The sequence below is a fragment of the Chiloscyllium plagiosum genome, chromosome 9, assembly GCF_004010195.1.
Source record: "Chiloscyllium plagiosum isolate BGI_BamShark_2017 chromosome 9, ASM401019v2, whole genome shotgun sequence".
Classification (NCBI taxonomy): domain Eukaryota; kingdom Metazoa; phylum Chordata; class Chondrichthyes; order Orectolobiformes; family Hemiscylliidae; genus Chiloscyllium; species Chiloscyllium plagiosum.
The window spans coordinates 42,586,296-42,605,554 of NC_057718.1; the positions used below are offsets into that span (position 1 = coordinate 42,586,296).

The following is a 19,259-nucleotide window of genomic DNA, read 5'->3' on the forward strand; positions in this document are numbered from 1 at the left end:
TAATGAGAAAGAAAAAACCCAGTGATCTTGTAGGACTATGGCAGCTTTACATTTATTGACAATTACAAACAATTCAATCTAGACATCGGGTCTCGATATCACCATCACATAGATTACCTAACATAGATATTATTTCAGTTTAATTATTTACAAAGAAACAAGTTCACACATGTTTGTAAAATAATGAGATATTTAAAGTGTTGATTCAATCTCCAATTAAAATGGTTTTAAAGTCAACCAGATGTTTAAAAACAGGGACATAGTTTATATCTAGTTCTTCTAACAAATTGCTTTTTTTTCAAAGGAGTTGACTCAATATGCAGGCTACTTTTGGATAAGTCTCGGTACACAGTTTTGAGATATCTGACAAGTTAGTTATTGGTTAGTGAATTGGCATTCTACTGTAGCAAAATACAAACATTTTGTATTAAAAAAAAGCATTGCAAGTGAAAATTGGGAAGAGAATGTTCCATTAAAAAAAAATAAGATTTTTTGCTAAAACCCAAATTAACGAATCTCTCTAGTTTTAATGAGATGCAAATAGAATTTCTGTGTTCAACAAGGTTGTGTTGCCCGGACATTGGAGAAGAGAAGTTAAGCAGTTTTGATGCTGTATAAACCGATTACTATAAGTTTTCTTCATTTTGTGCATTATACAATGAATTTCAGTGTTTTGACAAGAGTGAAAAGATTTCTCTACCTGATCAGAAAATGGATATAAAATTTAGGGTTAAGATTGAATTGGGGAAATGACAACAGAACTACAAGAAATACTACATATGGGGAGAGAGTGAAAATAGGCAATGTACATCATGCAAGTTTATATTTCATGCATGAAATATAATAGAATTATACAATGGTTGCAGTCTTGATGAGGTCATTTGTATCTATGCCAGCTCTCTGCACGTGTAATTCAACTTGTCCCACTCTTACAACCTTTCAGTGTACCTTGAAAATTTTTTGCTCCAGGTATTTATCCAGTCCCTTTTTGAAAGCTCAGTTATATCTACCTCTACTATAAGCTGAGAGAGTGTATTGTAGAACCGAAGCAATTATTGTATTGAAAAAGGTTGACAATTTTTCTTTTGCCAATTATCTTAAATAGGTGTCCTTTCATTTTTGATCTTCTGTTCTCCAAAGGGAACAACTCCAACATTCCTTAAATTAAAGTTCCTCATCCTTAAAATCAGTTGTGTGAATCTTTCCCTATTTAAAGCTCTCACATGCCTCCTACAGTGAGTTGCCTCAAATTGGACACAATACTCCAGTTGAGATTAAACTAATGTTTATTAAGATTCATCATAGCTTGGCTGCTTTTGTATGCTATGCTTCTGTTTGTAAAATCTATCGCCTGTATGCCTTTCCAACCACTTTCTTGAAGTCCCTCACTACCTTTAGTGATTTCTGCAAATATACCCTAGGCCTCCCTGTTACTGCATTGCCTGTAGAATTGTGCTCCTTTCTCATAAGCTGTCTCATCACTCTTCCTAACACATATGTCACTTCACACTTCTCTGCATTAGATTTCATCTGCCATTTGCCTGCCAATTTCACCAACCTGTCATTATGAAATCTTATTGTCTTCCTCACAGTTCACAATATTTTCAAGTTCTATGTCATTAGCAAATTATAAAATTATGTCCTGCACAATTAAATCTAGACCACTAGTACAGTATATATCAAGAAAAGTAGTGGTTCTGATATCAACCTCTGTGAATCTCACTATACCTTCCTACATTCCCAAAATGAACCATTAACATGAACTCTGTTTCCTAACACTCAACTAACTCCATATCCGTGCTGCCACTATCCTACTTTTATTCTAAGGCCTTTAACTCTGTTGACACGCTTATTAAAAGTGACATTTTACCAGATGCCTTCTGGAAGCCCATATTCTCAACATCAACTCTATTACTGCCGTCAATCCTCTTTGTTACCTGATCAAGGGAAATCAATCAAGTTAATCAAACACTATTTGCCTTTAACAAAGCTGGATGGCTTTTGTCTAACTAAACAAAACTTGTCCAAGTAATAGTTAATTCTGTCTTTTACCCTTTAAAAATGTGTTCCTTGGATGTTGGCATCACTTGCTGGGCTAGCATTTATTGCCCATTCCTAGTTGCCCTTGAGAAGGTAGTCTTGAACAGGATTTTTGAATTGCTGCTGAGAATATGAATTGACAGTGTCTAAGACCAATTATTTACTACGTCCCCACACACATCCATATTCCTTCACTTAAGACCAAGGCCTGACCATTCAACCATCATCCAATGATTACTTCTGCCATCTTGCATGAGGTGTAGCAGTTCAATTTTCAGCAAACTTACTTCTGGTGTATGGAAATGAAGCTCAGGGCCCAACATCAAGTGACAACTTATTTAAAAATGAATATGTCATATTTAGATATATCTTTGTTATTGAGTTACTATTAAAATATTCTCTCTCTTGCGCAGAAGGTCACCTATCCATGTTGCACTTTACTTAGCTGCATGGTTAATACTGTAATCTCACCATCTGAGGAATTCCAGAAATAGATTTTCCTGCTATTCATTCTATAGTATAGTCAGTTCAGTAAACCAAAGTAAATCCCTATTAAAGGTATTAGTTTCACTATATAGGCACAATTTTCTATCTATAAACTATGAGTGGATATTAAATTTAGTCCTACATTAAAGTAAATTTCCACTGTACATCTAAGCATAAGAATCTGGCATATTCAACCGAATGCTTCAACAAGGAATCTGTAAAAGTGCAACCTTAGATAATAATTAAATGTAAGTACTCCTGGGCCTAATTTAAGCAAATAAATGTGTTTTAAAACACAATCTGTATAAAATTGTATGGGTGATGTTGAAAACTATGTGAAATGCAATACCTGAGTTTCTAAGCTCTTATAACTATAAAACGATCATTTCCTGTTAGCTCCCAGCTTTAACAAGAGAATGTTAACATTTTTGAAGGCTATTGATTAAAGAATGTGCTGCCTGAAGTTATAGAAACAATTCTTTTCTTAAGTTTCTAGTTAACCCTCGGTTACATGCAGTTTTTTTTAATTGATGACCTTCAGGCAAGCTTCACCTCCTTCAGAATCTTAATTTTCTTTAGCAAATGACCTGATTCAAATCTCTGAGCCAATCATTCTTTTTTTTATTACCTTCCTCTGGTACTATAGGCAGGATTTCGCTAGAATGGCTCTTTTGTAATGTACAGGTTAAAGATTTTTATCTTGCTAGACAATTCATACACTATAATTACTGTGGGACCAAATGAAAGATTCTTGCTTTCGTGTCATAATATGATTTTCTTAACTTTAATAATTGAACATCTTCCTTTTTCAGTCCAAGTAACAAATTAAGTTACAAAACTGAATCTTGCATCAGAACTAGATTGTATTATGTACCTGAATCTCTACCTTTTAAAATTATTGGTTTTGTGGAATGAAACTATTCTACAAAGCAGCAATTATGCATATGTTTAAACACAAATAGTTTGATGATATACTTTTACAGTTTAATTGTTCTCATTCATTTTATCTAATTTTCATATTATTCAATAATTTAATGGACAAAATTAGTTTTCAATTTGAGCTGAACATGATTACTTATGTTTTCATAAATAGAAACATAAACCATATATGTTAATTGCTGGCTACACAAATTGTAGTTTGAAAATAATCAGTAAAAATGAGATGGAAGGATGAAAAGATCTGTTGAATTCGAATTATCTGCAAACCTTTGTCATTTTTCAGTTTCAGTTAAAAGCTCAATTGATCTTGATTTTCAAAATTCAGGAAATTATTTGTAGTCTACTGGTTACAAGACTTAAATATTTACATTGTCACAACAGTGTTGCAAGTTTAAATTAAATGTGTATTAGGTTTGCGTAGTCTTCCACCAGCCTAAATAATCTAAAACGTAACTATTTCAGTACACTGATGTCTCACGTTCATCCCCAGCTGAATATTTATGCAGTTATCCGAACAGCAGTTTGGTGATTTGACAGTTCATATATGCCAATAGAGGATGTTTGGAGTGAGAAATAGTAAAAGTGACAAGAGATTTGGAAAGAAAGGCAGGTTTAAAATAAAGCAAGAAAGAGTTCAAAGTTTTTAAAAAAACAGTTTGTAAGATTAGTAGGAAGGAGAAATTTTAAGAAAATTATCTTATAAAAGGTTTAAAAATTTGCTGTTTAGTAAATTTTGTAAATTGTGATCAATGCATCCAATAATAGTTCAAGAAATAAATCTGCAATTTTTCTTTAAAAAATGAAATTTTTGCATTTGTGACTAACAGAATATCCATGACAAAAATACTTTGGGCATTTATGGAAGTGTATAAATTTATTTTTAATAATCTAGTGTTGTTACTAAAGTTATGAAATGCATTAAAATAGTACTTAAATTATCCAAAGATGATTCTTAAATGTTCTAGATTAGATTAGATTCCCTACAGTGTGTAAACAGGCCCTCCGAAGAGTAACCCACCCAGACCCATTTCCCTCTGACTAATATACCTAACACTATGGGCAATTTAACATGGCCAGTTCACCTGACCTGCACATCTTTGGACTGTGGAAGGAAACCGGAGCACCCGGAGGAAATCCACGCTGACACGGGGAGAATGTGCAAAAATCCACACAGACAGACTTCTGAGGCTGGAACCGAACCTGGGACCCTGGTGCTGTGAGGCAGCAGTTATAACTGCTGTATCATCATGCCACCAGGCTTGTGATATTTTTGCTCTGATAAAGGATTAGGTAATGGGCAATGTCAAATTTGTTTCTTTCCCCTAAAAAAATTGGAATTCAATTGCTTAGTGCATTTAGTTGAAAGAATCCACGGTCAATGTTTGTAATTTAAATTCCTGCTATGTGAAATGGCCGTAGGACACTTTACATCATTAAAGGTGCTATACAAATGCTAATAGTTGTCTTGTTGCTTCAAACATCAGTTACAGAAATGTGGCAATCCTGCAGTGTGCATTCTTCTCTGTATGGAGAAGGAACTGAAGAACCATGTATAGTATAAAGGAAGGTTACATTTTGCTCATAAAACAAAACGCAAATAATAAAGCTAAACAAAATGTTTATTTCATATTAAATAATTAACTAAATGGTCTACAGTTTTAACAATGAGATTTGTTTATTTCTTATATTCTTTGGTTCTGGAAAATTAATGAAGTTGCCAACTAACTATCGCTAAATATCCGTGTACTTTTCACATGTGCTGCATCCAGTCTTTAAAATGTAGTGGGCTCTTGTGTTTTGAGGGCAGAGCTCATTCTGTGGGCCCAAGTGAGTTTGTGCAATAAGCATTAGGCCATTTGAGTTGCCAAGAAAGACCTCGAGTGGATTGTCACACATGAAAAGGGACAAGGAAATGTGCAAATTATCATCTTTCACCTTCCTTCAGCTAGTAAATCAATTTCCTCATTGATTATCAACCATCGCTGACAAATCGATACTACGCCACTTTAAGCTGGTGCAAAAGGCATTACTAATAAATGTCATTCAAAATTGAGTAAAGTAACCTCATCAAATCCACCTATCTCTGGTCCTTCTGTTCATGACAACATTAATAGGAGTGATAGCTATGTATTTTGAAATTGGACCATGAACAAAACCTACCTAAATCAGTCCAGTTTTGCCTTAATGGAGCTGGAACAAGGGTTGGGCAACTAATCCACTTACAGGGAACAGGTCATTTAATATTGCAATGAGGTTATGTGCCTTCATTTTAACAGTCATTGTATTTTAAAGCACTGGTGGCTGTGTTTCCCAGACATTGGGAAATCCTACAACTTAGAAGAAGCAAGAAGGGTTGCATACATTTTTTTATATTTACATGTTGCTTTTTTAAAGCTGAGTTAACCACCCAGTAAACAATACCCAATGTCCTCCCACTCCCACATACCTTCCATCTAAAGATTCCGAAGATTTCCTCTCCAAACACCATGTAACCCTGCTCATATAATCCAGTCCTTCCAGATTAACATTGAAGAACCATGGTTGGGACCCCACCACCAAGGACACCCCCAATAACTCATTATCTCACCTATCTCATTCCCCCGTTCATTTACATTTACCTGCAAGATTAGGCCTTGTGAAACTGACTTCCTACCTGAAAGAATTCAAGGCAGGAATCCCACAGAGAGAAGAATTATATCAGTTCTACAGTTAAACTCTGTAGGACGGAACAGTTCTCGTTCTCCTCCTCAATGCAGACACTTAGGACTCGACTCGAGCCTTTCTAAAGAGATGATAAACTGAGGTAGATTTGCCCTTTCAGTTGCCTGTGAAAGTTCTTGAAAAAGAAAAAGATCAAGAATGTCTTCTAGTGTACTGGCTAAGAGTTGTACATGATTTATTACATCTAAAATGAATTATTTGGTAATTTTCTTCATGTTATTTGTTTGGTTTTGCACAGTGACTTCTGTATTTATTGCAGTAGCAACTATATTTCAAAACTGCTTCACTACCAGCAGTTTTAAAACGCTAAGGTTCCTAAGATTGTGAAGTATACATTTAAAGATATGTTCTTTCTATTGGTAGTATAGAGGATTTCTTTTTGTAAAAAGTAATCGTGTATATAATAATATAAACCACAAATATTGGGACTCTTCTGAGAGATAAATTATTATTATCCTGTTGTGCAAGTCAGTTTCATAATTCTTGTGAAGATCCTAAAGATCCATTGATGGCTTGAACATGGATACACTTGGTACACTAGATCCATGTTTGAATAACGCTGGGCAATTAAAGGAAGACTGTATTTACAGTAAACCAGAAATAAGCGACAGAATTAATTCTAAAATTCAAATATTGTAATTCATTCATTTTCATTAAAGTTTCAGATATAAACCTATAGAATGATTTTTTTTGCTGTTTGAACAGAGTTAGGTGAGACAAGATGAAGTGCATAATGGAGTCATTGTATCACCTGCACATTTTGCCTTTATACTTGAATTAATTACAGAAATATATTTGAGTGAAAATATCAACTACTAGCACTGTTTCTGTTTGTTGTTACCAAATTCAACAAAAATAAAGTTCATTTATTAAGCTGCTTTGCACTTAAGCTTCACATGAAAACATAATTTCTTTCTTGGAAGGAAATTCAAATCACAATAGTGCTACCAGGACCCGAGACTCTCATGCTTGCAAATCCCCACAATCCCCTGCTGAATGTTGCCAAAAGCAAGGTTTCCCTTCAGTGTGCTTTTAGATACGAAAGCATACCCCACTATTCAAACTCCTCCTTACTTTAAGCAAAATATTTTCATATATGTAATGACAAGTTTATTTAAAATTAGATTTGATTGTCAAAATTACATATTCAAAATGATGTAAGCAATCTGGCTCAAAATGCTAAAATATAAAAGTTCCTTAGAAACTATTGAAATTGCTCTCTTTTCCTCAACTTGACAACTGCACAAGAAGAAATACAATGTACAACATAACTAATGTATAAAAACATTTAAAAATGCAGAAAAAAAATAACTATTCAACAACTGTCAGCAGTGTATTTAAACTGACAAATCCAATCTGTTTCAAATATCATAGTTGTGGGTCTTATGACACGGCAGTGAACCCCTCTGTTAATTAAATCAAACACTCACCTCGACTCATAATCTGTTAAAATATGAGTGACAGAGAACTCCCAAATTCCACTAATTAAAGAAAATAACATCAATTTATTCTTAACTCTAAAAGTGAATATTAACCAACAACTATTCACAACTCTAAGCTCCCCTTTCTCTTAACTGCATATTATCTGCCTCCAGCTCTATTACAATATATTGTTCCAATAAAACACTTACTAAAATTACATCAACTTAATTTCAAAACCATACAGCAGCTATCATTGTCGATAGGTCATCTTCCAGCTGAAGATCTCCCTGGGTCATCATCTTTATTTTTACTGTGAAGATGTTTCATGTGAATAGGTACCTTTGGTGGAAAGTGTTTCAATGGCAGTTATACTTTCTGACTTTCAGACTGCCTGTCTTTTTTATATCCCCACCAGTGCATCATCTCATTGGTTTGATGTTGGCAAAAAACAATAAATTCAAACTCAGTTGGGTTTTGGTATTCTGGAGCATAATTTAAACAGGTTAAATTTGAATTGTTGTCAAACTCAGGTACCTATTTCACAGTTAGATGTTACACATTTTCATTTTCCAGTACACTCTGAGACTGCTAGTTGTTCATATGACAGATGCTTGTAAGCTCTCAGTGCAAAATAGTATTCGCTCTCTCTTAAAGGTACAGTACACGCCTTCAACTTCATAACAGTGAGTGTGTTCGCCAAACTGGGAAGTTGATTTGCAGACGTTTTGTCCCCTGTGTAGGTGACCTCTTCAGTGCTTTGGAGCCTCCTATGAAGCGCTGCTGTTCTGTGTCTTCTGTAATTTATTTGGTTCCATTCCTACTGCTTCCGGTTGTCGGTTCTGGTTGTTTGTTGTAGTGGCTGGTATGTTGGGTCTAGGACTATGTGCTTGTTGATGGAGTCCACGCTGACAGAAATTCTCTGGCTGTCCTTTAGTTTGTCCTATGATTGTTGTGTTGTCCCAGTTGAATTTGTGGTCCCTTGTCATCTGTGTGTGTGTCGCTACTAGGGACAGCTGGTCATGGCGTTTAGTGGCTAGTTGGTGTTCGTGAATGCGAATTGCTTGTTGTCTACTTGTTTGTCCGATAGTGTTTCATGCGGTCTTTGCATGGAATCTTGTAAATTACATTTGTCTTACACGTGATGGTCTTTTGTCCTGGTGAGTTGTTGTATGAATGTGGTTATCGGTTTATGGGCTGTCATGGATCCCAGTAGTTGGAGAAGGCTGACTGTCAGTTCTGAGATTGTTTTTAATGTAAAGTAGCGTGGCTAGTGAGTTAGGTTGTGGCATGTCCTTGTCGCGTTGTTTGTCAGGCATCTGCAGATGAAGTTGTGGGGTTATCTGTTCTTGGCAAGTACTCTGGAGATGTTCTTCCCTTCGCAGGTCAGGACTGCTGCAGTGTGTTGTAGTCCTTTTGAACAGGATCCTAATGTAGCAACTTTTGTGTGTGTTTGGGTGGTTGCTGTTGGAGTGCAGAACTCTGTGTGGTTTTCCTGTACATTTTCATGGTGCGTTCGTGTTCTTTGTACCATCACATCAAGGAATGTGAGTTGATGGCTGGTTTCATTCTTTTGCGTAAATCTGATCCCTGTGAGCATGGTTTTAATAATCCGGTGTGTGTTCTCGATTTCTGATCTCTAAATGATAACAAAAGTATCATCCATTTATCTGATTCAGAGTTTGGGTTGGATTTGTGGGAGGGCTGTTTGTTTCAGTCTTTGCATCGCTGCTTCTGCTATTAGCCTAGGGATGGATGAGCCCATAGGTGTTCCATTGATCTGTTCATATCTTTGGTTGTTTAATGTGAAGTGTGTCCTCAAGCAGAGTTCTAGCAATTTGAGTATGCAGTCCTTGTTGATAGGTTCCCCATCGTGTCATTTGTTCTGCCTGTCCAAGAGGTTGATTATTGTCTCTCTCTCTCTGGCAGGTGAACAGTGCTGTTACATCAAATGAGACCATTGTTTCATCCTTGTCTATGTGTTTATGTTCTTGATGTTGTCTGGGAATTCCTGTGATGATTATATGACGTGTTTGGATCTGCTGATAAAATGTTTTAGTTTTTGTTGGAGTTCTTTTGCCAGTTTATGCAATGGAGTTCCAGGGACTGTCACAATGGGTCTGAATGGTATGTCTGGTTTGTGTACTTAGGGTAATCCGGAAAATGTTGGAGAGTTGCTTTCTGGTTTCATCCTTTGTAAGTCAATCCTGGCTATTAGTCCATTTTTTCTGTAGGATCCATAGTATGTTTATTCTATTGGTTAGCTGTGGCGTGTGGTCACACTCCCTCTGTAGGTAGGTGTCGGTATCTGCAAGTATCTCTGCTTTCTGAATATATTCAGTCTTGTCTGTGATAACCATCATTCTGCCCTTGTCCGCTGGTACAATGATTATGTTCTTGTCATTGAGTGTTTTTAGAGCTTCACTCTCTTCGGTGTTGAGGTTATTCACTTGTCTTTTTGTTAGTAAGGATGCAATAGTTTGCCTGACTGCTTGCTGTGTCTCTTTGGTTAGTCTGTTAGTTCTGAGCATACATTCTCGTGCAGCTAGGAAATCTGTTGTTTTTGCATCCCTTTGGTTGTAGTTGAGTCCCTTGGCTAGTACAGCTTTTTATGTGTCTGTAAGCTGTCTGTTGGGGAGGTTTCTTACCCAGGTGTCTGTCGAGTTGTCTTCTCTGCTCTTGGTTGACTTAGTCATTTTGACTTGTAGTGCTGTTCTCTTTCTCTGTGGTTCTGTTGTGTCCTGTGGTGATGGCCTGTTCGATTGTTGTGGTCCACTTCTGACTGGTTGGTTTTGAAAGATTCCATGTAAAGACTGCACAAAAATTTATATAGGACAAATAGGCAGACAGCTAGCAATCCACATCCACTAACACCAACTAGCCACTAAACATGACCAGCTGTCTCTAGTAGCCATACACACAGATGACAAGGACCATACATTCGACTGGGGCAACACAACGATCATAGAACAGCCAGAGAATTTCTAGAAGCATGGTACTCATCCACAGACTCCATCAACAAGTATATAGACCAATGTACCAGCCAGTACAACGAAAACCGGACCCGGCAACCAGAAGTAGCAGGAGCAGAACCAAATAAATTCTAGAAGAGACAGTACAGCAGCGCTACACAGGAGTCTCCAAAGCACTGAAGATGTCACTTAGGGGACAAAACATCAGCAAATCAATTTCCCAGCTCAACAAACACACCCACAGCTACGACAACAGGCAACCAAGCTACATATCTTTGCACAAAACTTGTTTCAAATGTAGTTCATGGTTCCTTCACTTTTGTGTGAAATGAGTATTCACCATCCAGTTTTCTATGTGTAAGCATTTATTCCCTAGTAGTTCAAAGTAAAAGCAGGGATCAAGATAATTACATTTGTTTGAATTAAAAATTGGATTGAAATAACTAATCTCTTCTGAGGTAAATTCAGATTGCATTTGACAGTAAAATTAACTAATCACATTGGACTTGCAATTTGTAAGCCAAGCTTCCAATCTTGATCACTTTTTGCATGATGTTGAAATATTTCAGAAAACATTCTTTGTGTTGCAAAAGTCAAGACCAGGTATATTCAGTGCGATTGTAATGAAGTTCTTGTTCGCACAAAAGCTCTCCCTTTTATTCGTGTACATTTTGGTGGTTGAATCCTGGGTGACAAGGGCTATCCTTTCCTGACTTGGTTGAATGACACCAGTGAGATATCCCCATATTACAGCAGAAGCATGCTACAATTCAGCGCACACCACCATCAGAAGTGTTGTTAAAAAAGCATTGGCTTGTTGTAGATGTGCTTTTGCTACCTTGACTGGTCTGGAGTGAACCACGGGAGTCTGCTGTTTACTTTAAAACATGACAATGTGATACAGGAAACCTTTGCAACTTAAGCAGGAGGAGCAGCTCTGCTGCTCGGGTGAGATTGAATTCGATGTGCCTGAGGAGGGGTCATGAATGTGTATGAGCCTTTATTATACATCAAGGCCGCGGAAAGAAATGTATGCGATATGAGGGATAACCTAATATACACCAGATACACCCAAGGATGGAACCTGCATAACCATGATTTCTGCCAGAACTCTCATTACCTATTTAAAAGGTAAACTAATCCCTGCCAACCTAACGTGGCAGAGCTCCCTCTAAACCTGCATCCTCTGCCACCTAGTAGAGTAAGTAGAGCAATGCATTGTCTCTCACATTCACTAATTAATACTAGTCCTGGCAATATCGAACTTTGCCATATAAGCCCATCATGACCAGGAAATATGATCCCCCACAAGCTTTACATGGCTTACAACATATCAGTTTGCCCACTAAATGATCTCAGGCATCCTTCTGTACAAGTCATAGCTGGGAGGGTCAGCTGAGCCTGCAAGTTCATCATCAGAATGGCCAATACAACCCTATAGACATTGTGCCTTCCACAATGAAAGAAATACCCTGAACTCTATAATAGCTCTTAACATGCCACTCATGAGGCCTGCCAGTATATTTGTCTCTCTAAGTGAATTACATCAAATGACAGTGATGCACACATGAATAAAGTGAAACCAATGTGATTTGAAGTATTTACAAATGAAGTTAAAATCTGAAAAGCACCCATGACCTCTTTATGTGTTCTGTATAAAACTTATGTTAGTAGCATTTTGTTTGGGCTGGAGAGTTCTGGCAGTGATGCAGACCACCATATTTGTCCAGGAAGAATTTTTTACAGCCTACCTTTTCTTGCTGCATTAACAACTGGTTATAGCTTTCATCAAAGTAAACCTTTCCTCCCCGATCTAATTGCACGTGTCTTTTGGGCTCACATTTTAATTTTTCATTAAAATTGAGTAGAAGGCAGCTTCCAAGATGGGAGCAGAATTGTCACCCACTTTTGGTACTGCCACTGGGAACAGCATGCCACTAATAAAATACCGTCTTACATGTATGCCTAATAGTTACGATGTTCCTCTCTCCTGTACCATTGGAAATCAGGAGGCTGTCTTGTTGATGGATATAAGGGACTAAAACATAGTTCAGCCTGAGAAAACTATTTCGGCTCATTTTGTTAGATTTTCTATAATAATCATTTAGTTTGCCTGAAAATGAAGTGTTCGACAGCTCAGAGCAGTTATTTTAAATAGTATGCAAGCATCGTGTGTGAATTGTACTGTTCAGCATTTGATTGACAGCTTCTTTTGAAATAAACATATCATTACTTAAAGCCATGATCATAGTTTTGAACATGTTTTGCAACCAGTCTTTTTCAAATCAAGACTCTATTTGGAGGCTTGAAAGACTTTTTTTTAAATGGTGTTGACTGCAAGCTTCAGGTTCAGCTATCTCTAAGCCTGTTTGACCTGCTTTCAGATCAGGCTTTTGTGAGAACTGGCATTTTTAAAAATTGAATTGAATTGAATTGAATCATTTATTGTCACGTGTATTCAAGGTAAAATACAGTGAAAAGTGTACAGTCACCATGCATAGGTACCATTCATGTTAACCTTAAAATAAAAAATAAAGAAAGATAACTTAAAGAGAGTCCAACTTTTCCTTCTCCTCTGCTGCAATCCCACTCCGGGCTTTACCAACCCATGCCATGCCATCACCATAATCCCGCTCCAAGCTACACTAACCCACTCTACACAGAAATGAGAGTCCTGCTCCAGGCTTTATAGGCCACCTGACTCTGTAGCCATGCTGCCTCTGCCCATTCCGGAAATCATTGAGGCTGCTTTCCTACTGGAGAGCCCTTTACTTTTGAGTGTAACGCGAATGAAGGTTGTTATTTTTGTGTCTTCCGAGTTTTATTTTGGATGGTGCTGTGATGTGATGGAAGAATTCTCAGGCTCACATACAGTTTGAACGCCTGCAACATAAAACGTTTCTTTCATTGAATAGAATGATCTTTATACCAGCTGATGATAATCAGAGGAGAGTTTTACAGGCTGCCCCATCCCATAAGCTGAGAGAGGAACAACTACAGTTACAAGTATCACATCGGATGTCACCTAGAATTCAGAAATGCAACTGTAGTCTCAGCAAGTGGAGACTGTCTTGAAAGGATACAAACCCAGCAGAAGTATGAATACACTCAAATAGAAACAATAAATTATCATGATTTTTAAGCATGTTGTGATTTGTTTTACATTTCTTAAGTGAATATATTTTGTAATTTGTAAGTTTCATTTTCTGAGGACTAAGTAAATTTTTTTTATGTGATTGCAATTTGGTTATTCTTGTCCTTTTTTTCAGTAGTAGCACTGTCTTACTGAACATTGGGAATTTTCATCAGTCCTTGGTAATTTCTCACTAGTTGTTCTCAAGACAATTTTATCACTTTTCTTTCAGATTTATGATCTCCTCAATTCCAAGTTGCTGCAGTTTGAGTTTGAGCCAAACAACTAAGTGTGACAGGAATATATGGTACATTTCCCAGAAGTGGCTGGTACATTTTTAAAAAGAAAAAAAACACATCTATATAGTACTGTTCACATCCTCAGGCTGTTCTAAAGCACTTCAGAGCTAGGAAATTATGTTTAAAGTATAATGTAGATGTAATGCAGATTTTTTTTTAAACGATTCTGTTGCTCTTTGAAACAACCAGCACAAACTGAATGGGCCAATTGGCCTTCTTTTCTGCTATGCTATTCTATGACAGTTGTTGCTGCCTGTGTCAGCATTAATGATTAAGGTTTTTATACAGCCAAGTTATGTCATATGCAAAAGAGAGGGGATGAACAAGGAATTGAATGTGGAGAAGGAGTGAGAATGTAAGCTCATCTTTTTGTGTTACAAGAGCTTCCAGTTGGCCTTTTGCTGAGTTAATCCTAGCCTCTGCATTTGATCCCTTCCAACTGCACCTCAGCCCTCTTATCCATCTCTGGCCTGATATGTTGCCTGCCATTTTTATATAAACTCATCAGCTGTTAACAAACCATAGAATCTTAGATAGGTTACAGCTCAGAAAGATGCCATTCAGCTTATTTTGTCAGCACTGGCTGAATGAACTAGCCACCCAAGCTAATCCAACTTAATGGAGTAAATAAGTAAAGGATCAGTAATGTGTGAATGCCACAGAGAGTAGAAGAGAGTTCATAGAGCACAGAAAAAATGGCAGCAGCAAAGATACAACATGATGAAACATGTGATGTAGAGAGAAGGAAGGACTTGGTTGTAAGAAGAGCATCAGAAGAATGCAAGCAATGTAAAGAGGCAATGTTACAGATAAAGGAAGATTTTACGAACAATATTCCTAGGCAGCGTAACAGCAGATAAGCATATTTTAGTTTTCTACCAAAGTGGATGAAATTATTATTGGAAAATTATGTCATGGACTTTTAGAAGTTTTGTTTTGTCAATTATAATCTTAATATGTTTGCAAAGTGTAAGAAGATTATAAAAATGAATTGTTCTGCAATCCACAAGTAAACCAAACCTGACATGTTAAAGCTGCTTTTTTATATGCATATAAAAAAATGACCCCTGGGAATAAGATTACTGATATAGTTTAATTTTATTACAGTGCTATAAAGATAACTGTACCACAATGAAATAATTTCTATATTGCATAATGTTGCACAGGATCTTACACTTTTAAGTCGAAGCATCATTCTGCAGTTTGTAGCTTCAATGTGATGATAACTGAACCACAGAGAAAAGCAAAACATGATTATACCTAGAATGTATGACCCAGTAGATTAAAAGTCAGAATTTTCTGAGCAGTATGGAATTAAGTAATTGGCTCATTGTTTTCCTTTGTAGAAGTGCTAGACCATTCATTATGTGTATAGGTGAATAAAAATTAATTGTGGCATAGATAATCAGCTGCAGCAATTAAAGTCATTCCAGTTGATGTCCCATTGCATTACTCATAATAAAAATAAAAAGTAAATCTTTGTCTCTCAATCTGAAATTTTCTCTTTGTTTGACATTAGTTAATTGTTTTTGAGTCTCAGCTCTGTTTTTCTTTCACACTTCCATACTTTGTGTCCTGCCTTTCCTGTTTTGCTGCAACCACAGATGGTGGCAGTTGCAATGTTTGCAGCTGTATTTGTTAGAATGTTTGCCTGCAAACAATATATTTCAAAAACAAGTGGAAAATTTCAACAAAACTTGTTCTCAATGAAAAACTATGGATATCCGAATCCTGGATTTTTTTGAAGGTTCTATTACAATGAAGAAATTGGGAAACTGGTTAAAATCGTCACAGCTGTCAAAATTTGAATGTTGTTTCCAAAGTAGGTTGTTAGTTGTAGTATGATAGCACCTCAATGAGATGGAAGCTCCTAAGTCTTTTTTTCATTTTAATTTCAGCTGTGTAGTTACATAACATCAAACAGCTAAGGAAAAGCTGAGGAATGGCTGCGCAATTGTCATATAGTTGAGTTAACAGAGTGTGGCACAGGTATGCACTCTGTTGTGTGTCCACTGTAATTATCTCTTTATTTAATCTTTATTTTGTGTATCACTGGTTATTTCCTCCACCCTTCTTGTTAAGCTTTTCTCTCTCTACCTTCTCTCTTCTTTATGCCTTCTACCTTCCCTATATGCATTTTATTCCTTTAATCTGTTTTTCTATTCTCACTTATTATCTCTTCTGTTACATCTCCCACTGTTTTGTTTCTGATCACGCTCAATCTATAGTGTGTATTGTCTCCTAGATCTTTCACTACTTGCTTGATATCTCCTTCCTTTTCATTATGTTTGACTCTTCCCATTGTATTTAATGATGGTAATGGAGTAGGTTTGAAATTTTAATTTCTTAATGTGATTTAGTTTTTAACAATTGATGGATACAAAGCATCAGATTGCATATCCAGTGGAAAACAAATCTTTCTTGTGGATTACATCTTTAGTCTTTTGTATCTAATACTGTGTATTTTAGCAGGGAACTAAGCTACCTAGCACCTGATCAAAATCTATATCAGAGAGGGTTTTTGAACCACACAATCAGTAAGGAGCAGACCATCATAGTACTTTGGAGTGATGCAAAACAGAGAGAGTCCTTTGGTTTATATGTGATAGTACAAAAGTAAGATTAAGGTATGGGATGGCAGCTCAACTAAGCACAGTGCCAACCCTTTGGGATGTGGGAAGTTGTGGACATTTTCACATTGCCCAGACAGCATCAAATACGGGCACAAGGTTCAGTTTAAAGTTTTCAGAGCTGATGCAGTGGTTATAGTCCCTACGATACATTCATGAGACAGAGAACTGTAGATGGCATGTTCATACCACAGGATAGGAGCATGCAGGCAGCGGAACTGAGTGACCATCAGATAGTCAAAGAGAGCAGGGCAAATAACTCAGGAAATTTAAGTACTGCTCCTTAATCAGTTTTCCAATGTGGACTCTGATGGTGGCGATTCCTCAGAGGAGTGCAGCAAGACCCAAACCTATGCCACAATAGGTAGCCGAATTACTATAGAGAGAAGAAAGTTGAATGGGAGAGCAACAGTTAGACAGCATTCATTTCTTCTGGAAACAGGCATTTTCCGTGGCCATAAGCATGACTGCAAGACTGCATGACCGATCAAGGGGGAGGATAGATTGGATACAGTGGTGTTGTTTACCTTAGAACAGAGGAGCTAGGTGATGCCCTAATTGAAGTGTACAGAATAACAAGGGGCTTGGACAGACTGAACAGGGAAGACTAGTTTTCCTGTACAAGAGAGATCAGTTACTGGGGTCATAGATTTAAGGTAATTTGTAGAAGAATTAGAGGGGACTTGGCAAGAAGCTTTTTCACCCAGAAGACAGTGAATGTCTGAAAATCCACTGCCTAGTTTGATGGTTGAGGCAAAAGTCCTCAATTCATTTAAAAGAAAGCTGGATTTGCACCTGAAAGTGTTGTAACCTAAAGTGCTGTGGACCAGGTGCTACAAAGTAGCATTAGAATGGGTGGGTAGTCTATTCAACCAATTTAAATGCAATAGGCTAAATGGCCTCTTTGTGTACCATGTCTTTTCCTTGGTTCAGTTCTATGTCAGTGCCCAGCAGCAGGACATTCTTTCGTGGGGAGGATGAATAGCCAGAGGTTCATGTTTGTACAAAATAATTTCTTGGCTATGTGGATTCATAGACTTGCTGGTCATAAATGGATACATCCAGGCTGAAACATCAGGTTCTATGGTATAACCAACATGGTAGGATTATGTAATCTAATTTTAAATGTGGCATGAGACATGTGATATACACCTGCATGTTCCATGAAGACAAAGCTTTGGTCTCCTCTGTCTATAGAGCTTGAATAAGTTGCTTCAACCAAGAGCAATGAATTAAGAAATTGCTACCAAACTTGTATGTTCAGAATATGATCTTTAGTCTGGGCAAAACCATTGTGTCGGCACTTACAGTAATTTGGCCAACATGAATAACATAAACCACGATTAGGACATAATGTAACACAGTTCCTAATGGTAGAATAGAGCTGGTTGGAAAAAATGCCAGGAATCATTAACTACTCCTGTCAAGTATCTGATGGTTTTTGATATATATAAACATTAAATAGTGAACCAAAATTATACTTTTCATAAATGTCAATATTTCCTTGCTGTGGACAAATGGGTGCTTTTCTGACCTAAAATCTTAGTTGCTTATGTTTGCTTCAGGATAAGCATCTCAAGGTGGCAAATGTTGACTTATCTGGCCTAGTGGGGACTCACTGATGGAAATAGTTATAACTCGTTGCCGAGTCTTTCATTGTCTAGTTCATTCCTGGCAAAAGACCTCAAAGCAGACTCTTTGTTTATCTTATTTCTTCTTTTCTTCTATAATGATGAAGGCTGATTCCATTTGAAACTATTTTTAAAGAAAATTATGAACATCATTTCCTTTTCATTTGTTTACATAAGAGCAGTTTGAAAATTCAATCCTTCATAAAATTGAAATAATTCAATAAACCAATATTATTGTACCCAGTTTCCAGAAAAATGTAGGAAAATGTAGAAATTTATTGCAGAATCTGGAATCAGTTAGATTGTATAGTACAAATTATGCACATTAACTTACACACCTTAGACTCAACTACTATGAAGGCTAAGTAAATAGATCAAAGATTCAACCTAAAATTAAATTGAGTGTTTCTAAAGAAGATGTACTTTGCTGTTGTGCTCTCATCTGGCACTCATGCACTTATCAGAACAGTCACAAGCATGTTAATGTAAAGGGGAACATCATTTCATATTGTGTGAGAAGAGTGTTGTTTAGTTGGCATGTGGACTTTGATTGCTAGAGGCATTGCCATAAAGTTACATTAGAGAAATGTGGTTTTAATGCTTTAACTCCATGACAATTCTGTATTTATAGAATAGATAATCGATCATGTTTTCTTTGTACCACATAGCTGATTTCATCATATTTGTCATTGTAAAGTGTGTTACAGGTGACACTTCCAGCTGAGTGGCTTATAGAGTCATAGAGATGTACAGCATGGAAACAGACCCTTCGGACCAACCCGACCAGATATCCCAACCCAATCTAGTCCCACCTGCCAGCACCCAGCCCATATCCCTCCAAACCCTTCCTATTCATATACACATCCAAATGCCTTTTAAATGTTGCAATTGTACCAGCCTTCACCACTTCCTCTGGCAGCTCATTCCATACACGTACCACCCTCTGTGTGGAAAAAGTTGCCCCTTAGGTCTCTTTATATCTTTCCCCT

At 36.9% G+C, this 19,259-nt stretch overlaps 1 protein-coding gene across 3 annotated transcripts in view; it reads left to right on the forward strand.

The window, feature by feature from the left end:
• gpatch2 (G patch domain containing 2) overlaps positions 1-19,259 on the forward strand; it is a 298,900-nt gene that overhangs the window by 132,726 nt on the left and 146,915 nt on the right. Inside the window, exon 7 of one of the 3 annotated variants that reach the window (XM_043695797.1) lies at positions 13,493-13,528. The exons of the other annotated variants lie outside the window; for them this stretch is intronic. Coding sequence (XP_043551732.1) covers positions 13,493-13,513 — 21 coding nt within the window. The 3' untranslated portion in view covers positions 13,514-13,528. Of the gene's footprint in view, positions 1-13,492; positions 13,529-19,259 lie in introns of those variants that run through there. 3 annotated transcript variants of the gene reach the window in all.